At 33.6% G+C, this 5,921-nt stretch overlaps 1 protein-coding gene across 1 annotated transcript; it reads right to left on the reverse strand.

Annotated features, from left to right (window-relative positions):
- Window positions 1–3,711: 3,711 nt before the first annotated feature.
- Window positions 3,712–5,695, reverse strand: LOC145632900 (uncharacterized). Its single transcript, XM_081685226.1, has 4 exons — window positions 5,523–5,695; window positions 4,879–5,216; window positions 4,667–4,758; window positions 3,712–4,527 (listed from the first exon to the last, which is right to left on the reverse strand). Exons 1-4 carry the CDS (start codon window positions 5,693–5,695, stop codon window positions 3,712–3,714), a joined length of 1,419 nt encoding a protein of 472 aa, XP_081541352.1.
- Window positions 5,696–5,921: the final 226 nt, after the last annotated feature.

Genomic DNA, 5,921 nt, shown 5'->3' on the forward strand with positions numbered 1-5,921 from the left:
ATGTTTAATTTTTAGTGAAGTATGAATCTCTTGATTTAGTTCAGTGATAGCTATGTTTTACCCTTTTTTGGCTTTAGCTCAGCAATCAAGACTATGTTTTTGTTCTCACTTGAGTATTTTACATCTAATACCCTAGCCTGCCTGTCAAGTACTTTTGGGTTGAAGAGGTTTACCCTAACACAAGTTTTAGTGCAAAGAAAATTAGCACATAGTAAAAATTTTCTGAGTTGTTTTTCTTGCTTATATTTTTGTATAGGAATTTACCAGTCACATAGCACACGAGCACGGTCTCCTTTGGGTTCATATATTATTCGAGTGGACATACTTGAGTTCATTGAAAATCCTAATCAAAACAGTAAGTGATTATGCATCTATAAAATGATCTGTTCAAGTAATTTAATCATAGTAGTTGATGCCTTACCACGGCGAGTATATGGTTTAAGTGCCTTGAATCCTATGACTTGGAATGAATCTTCCCAATTTCTAAATCTGTCGAAGTACTTTGGTTCTGTCAAGTCATTCCACAGAGAGATGGAGAGCGGTTGATCACAGCTATTACATGAAATATATATTGTTAGTTACTGTAATTTGGAAATTGGGTTAAATCAATTTTCATGTTCATTTTGACAGAGAGTTTTATGAAATGTAACCTTTCTTGCCCTCCATCTCTTCCTTCAACCTTTCTTGGTTCTTCTTCTACATAAAGCACCACTCCTACAATATCTATCAGTTAAGAAAGGCTAATTATTATCCTTATTAGCTAAAATGTTTGTGAATCCGTTAAGTAATATTATTTTACCGTATCTCTCATCAGGGTCTACTGCACGAGGTATAGTTGCAATTGGCTGGTAGTTAGGAAAAGCTGGTCAAAAATCTGGGTGAATTGGCTGAATTACAGTTCTACTAACAAAAGTCATTTGGTAAGGGAATTAATCAAGGTTAGTCCTCAATTTTTCATCTATAAATTTGATTTTTGCAGCATAAATGTCATACTCTACCAGATACTGCAATGCTTCTTCAAAAGCTTCAATTTGATCTTCGAATAAAGTACCCCACATCCTTTTACCCTGCAAGGCATATAAGTAAGCGAAGTGTAATGAGTATAATTTTAGTTTTAAGGGTATGCACTTATACCACTAAGTATATGTTTTGATGTTGAAATAGGGTGTGTTGATTTACATCTCATATAACATGCTCCTTGATTACTGTAATTGAAGGAAATGTGGTCTGTTCTACTGATGGGTGAATCTATGAATGCAACAATGTGAAACTTTTTAATGTAGCATGATAATGTGATTTTTCTAAGTTTATTGTAGAATAACCCTACTTTATGCTCTATTATTGTCGTAGATATCATTGAAGTTCCATTTTATTAGTTCGAATTATAGCTAACTTATATAATCAGAATTGAAGGCATGTTAAATTTTACCATAAGTAACACCATACCTTAAGTATAAATATAGTAACATAAGTGAAGTTAACCTAATTTTAATTATAAAGTAGTTAAAATCATAGCATAAATTTTCCATTTGATTGACTTGACTGAATTTGCACTCACATATGTTTTTTTTAATAAAGATTTGTTGGTTGTGTCATTTTTACCATTTATACACTGCTGTCTCTGAACACCATCATAAATATACTAGATCTAATATAATAGCTATATATATACTTACAAAGCATTAAATAGATACCTTTTCATCCTTCCGTAGCAAAGTTTGGAATCTAACAGTCTTTTTTGAAGATAGTCTGTTTCTTCCCTTTACAGCAACTACTACTCTGACTATATAAGACTTGCTTGATGCATTTAACTGATTCAAATATTGATACTATGGTTTTTGTCTAGGTGTTCTGTATTTTTGCTTTGTGTATATAAATGTTCATAGAATATTTTGGTTAGCAGCAGCTTTACAGCAGAATATAAAATTTAATGCAGTACCTTATACTTAAGTAAAGTAAACAAGCAAATCACAAGAAATTTCTAAGAGAAGAAAATTAAGAACAAGAATTTAAAAATTGTACAAGGGATAAACCATACCTTCCATGAGAATTTATTGCTGAGATTACTTCTTTCTGTAAAACAAAAAAAAAAAAAAAAAAAAAAAAAAAAAAAAAAAACGGATGGCTTGGTAGCAATAGTTTTTATACTACTTAGAAAAACTTAAAAAACATAGAAAAAACATTAGTAAATTGACCACAGTAGCCTTGGATACCTCTAGAGACAGCTTACAAAATAATCAATAGCAATTTATTATCTTGCTATCACTGTTTATACTGTTCATCCCATACCTCTGATAAGGAAATCTGTACTCTGAAGTTTAAACTGTACATTCCATGCTTCTGGTTAGGTATTCACAGTTTGCATTTCTCACCTTTAAGATGGGTAGATTTTTATATATAAATACTAAAATAATAAGAAATCTTTTTTATATAGTAAGTCTTAATATTAAAAACTACAACTCTGAAAATTTATGTGGTCCAAGTTTTGTATTTTAAGGGAAAAGTCTACAATATGTCATCAGAATTAAAGCCACCCTAAATTTTCTAGCATAGGTTATGCTATTACTGTAATATGATAATATCTGTGCAATTATGTGAATAATAACTTTTTTTTATTTTTTTTTTGTTTTTTGTTTTTTTGAAAGATGTAAATCAAATATGATGTGTAATAATTTGCATTTTATATTTCAATATAAAAAGTATATAATGCATCTTAGTAGCTCATTCTATACAGTTATAACTTGTTTAAAATTGTTATAACCATAAGTCTATGGTTCAAAGATGCACATTTTCTTATGACTCTAACATGTAATGATCTAAGGCATGGCTGTTGATTCCTTAAAATCTGCTTCCCTGCAATTTAAATATAGAAAAGAAGTTAAGTTAAGAATCTTCTGTGTATATATAGATATATCATATTAACTAAGATAATCTGTAATGGGAAGCTATTTTTTCTAACTTTAAATTGTGTATACTTGCCTAGATTACCCCTGCGAACCTTAAGACAATATATGAAACCACATTTTTAACAGATGTCTGTGCGTGTTGTATCGTAGGACCAACTGACAGGACTTTGATTTTATCTGCTATTTGTGCACGTGAAAGAGCAACATATAATTGACCATGTGAAAAGCACGAACGAGGAAGATATACTAGCACTTGATCTAAAGTCTGTCCTTGAGACTTGTTAATAGTCATTGCAAAACTTAATTTGATGGGGAATTGGTTCCTCTGAAATTGAAAAGGATACTTTTGAGAACTTGATGGCCTGAGTCTAATTTGAGGTATAAATACATGTTCGCCTTGATACTGACAAACAACAATCACACACTTGATTAAATTTGAAAAAAACCTCTTACATATAAGACGTGTTCCATTACATAGACCAGAAGATGGCAACAGGTTTATGAGTAATATTACTAGACAATTCTCTTTCAACACAAGGTTGTGACGGCTCATTCAACCTAGGCATAGTTTGTTCCGAAATTCTATAGGGTATATGTTGCCAGTGTCATCCAAAATAGTGTCATAACTTGTATATGTTCTGGCTTCCCCCGAGAACTTATCAATCATGAACAAATTTATAGAATCGACATCTTCATTTATAGGTGTCAGAACATCTCTCCTTGAAAATATTTTGGGATCCAAATTGCCTGAACTTAATTCTGGAAAAGATGACTCGATAAACTCTAATATTGGATCTTCATCAGGCTAAAAACTTCGCACTATTTGCGTAGGCAATTGAATAATATCACTTTCCATAGTTTGCAATTCCCCGTTTCCTAGTGCAAGTAAAAATTCGCTGAATGCAAGGTCTTCTCTGGCTCTTAAGGTTTCAGTCAATCTGAATCTCTTTAAATGATTCCATATATAAGAACTTACTACACTTGCCTCAACTACTTCTTTCTGGAACTTATTAGGAACAACAGGAAGTACTTGCCAAAAATCTCCACCAAATACAATCACTTTTCCACCGAATGCTATGTTATTATAACATATATCCTGTAACAATAAGTCCAGAGATTCTAAATTTTGCTTGTTTGCCATTGATGCTTCGTCCCATATTATAAGGAATGTTTCTTTTATCAATGCAGCTAGGCTACTTTGCTTAGAAACGCTGCATGCTAGTGAGCAATCATTGTCTACTGGTATTTTGAATCTTGAGTGTGCTGTTCTACCAGAAGGAATGTTTGCTGCAGCTATTCCAGATGTAGCTGTCGGTAAAACTATCTTATTCATAAGGCGAATCTCTGCATACAGTGCATTGTATAAGAATGTTTTTCCAGTTCCACCTGGACCATCTCCAAAAAATGCTCCTGGTTTTCCTTCCACCACATGCTCCATTATGCATGTAAATGCTTCCTTTTGAGCTGCATTTAAGAGGCTACGATTGTCTATACAGCTCCGAGGAATTGGAGCATCTAATGAATCTTGTATATGTTTTGTTCTGTCAATCAAGCTATCAGTGCTATCAATTAAAAAAGCCAAGCCACAATCACCCAATGATTTTCCCATAGCTTTTAGATGCTGCTCAATTAATCAAACTGTGAGTTTTTGTATTCTGTTTTCTGCACCTGGATTTTTTTTGCAAAATCTTTTGACAATGCAGCGTAATATTTGCACCACAATTCTTCTGGGTTTTTTTTGGTTGGAAAAATATAAGTACAGTAGCAAATAAACGGCGTAGAGCTACTGGCAGTTGAATTTCAGCCGCCTCAGCTAAACAAATGTTCGCAGCGTCATCCATTTCTAGAATACCTGCTTTAAGGCATGCCTCCTTGAAGCTTAAACAAACATGACCCTAAATTGTGCGTAGGTCTGTAAACGAATTAGGACTCTTGACATGCAGTAGCAGCAACCTCACATAAAAGTGCTCACCTTCAGAAGGAGATACAAAAGTTATCCGGCCAACCAATTTGGTTTTATGTATCCGTTTGAACCATGTTTTTGCAATACCATCCCACCTATAGTGTTCTGGAAATTCTCCATATAAATACCCCAAACCATTCACAGAAGCTGCACTTAAATGAAAAAACTTTGTTAAAGGAGTTTTAGCATAAGCACCTTTAGCAATTCCCACGTCTAGTCTTTCATATGGCCGCATACACATAGTGTTCATTTCTGGCATATGAACAGAGAGAGGCAACACTGGTGGATATATTTCAAACAAATCAAATCCAAAAATCCTCCATGCTGCGTCACATGGTGACACCCACCTTCATGACTGATATTGAGCAATCTCATCATTAAAATTTTTATCCTCATCTGAAACATTAAAGGCTACTCGATCATGCCCCTTGTAAACATATTTATACAGGCACTTTAATGATTTTATAGTTGAACAGACCTCAACATTTAAATGGCAGTCAAAAAGTGAAGAAAGATAAGGGTTATAAGGTACAACCCATCGATTATCTAAGTAAGCACCCCAGACCTTCACTTGTTCTCCAGTATCCGTTCTACGATAGCATGTATAACCATCCTTATTTGTTGTGGTTTGTGCTGTGAATTATTTTGAATACCCATTTTTACAAGCAATCACATTATCTTTCTTTCTCATACAAGGGCATTCCGGATTTAATTCCCCACATGGCCTATGCATCATATGCTGTAACACAATTTTGCGTAGTTTAGGCTGATTCACAGGAGGTATCTCTGCGCAAACAAATTTATCATAATCAGCAGGGTATTTCATCTTATACTCCAGTTGTAGAATTAATAGGAAATGAGCATGGGGAAACCCTCTTTTCTGGAACTCTACAACATATATCATAGCTGCTACTTTGCCGAATATCTTTTCTTTCTTGATTTTTTTTTCTAAGAGCAATCGACTTTGCTCAAAATATTCGAGCAACTAAATCTGGTCGATCCTAAGCAGCTTCACCAAGTGCTAGTTCAGATTTTATCTCTGGCCAATTTGC

This window comes from Chenopodium album, chromosome 5 (assembly GCF_948465745.1).
Source record: "Chenopodium album chromosome 5, dcCheAlbu1.1, whole genome shotgun sequence".
NCBI lineage: Eukaryota > Viridiplantae > Streptophyta > Magnoliopsida > Caryophyllales > Amaranthaceae > Chenopodium > Chenopodium album.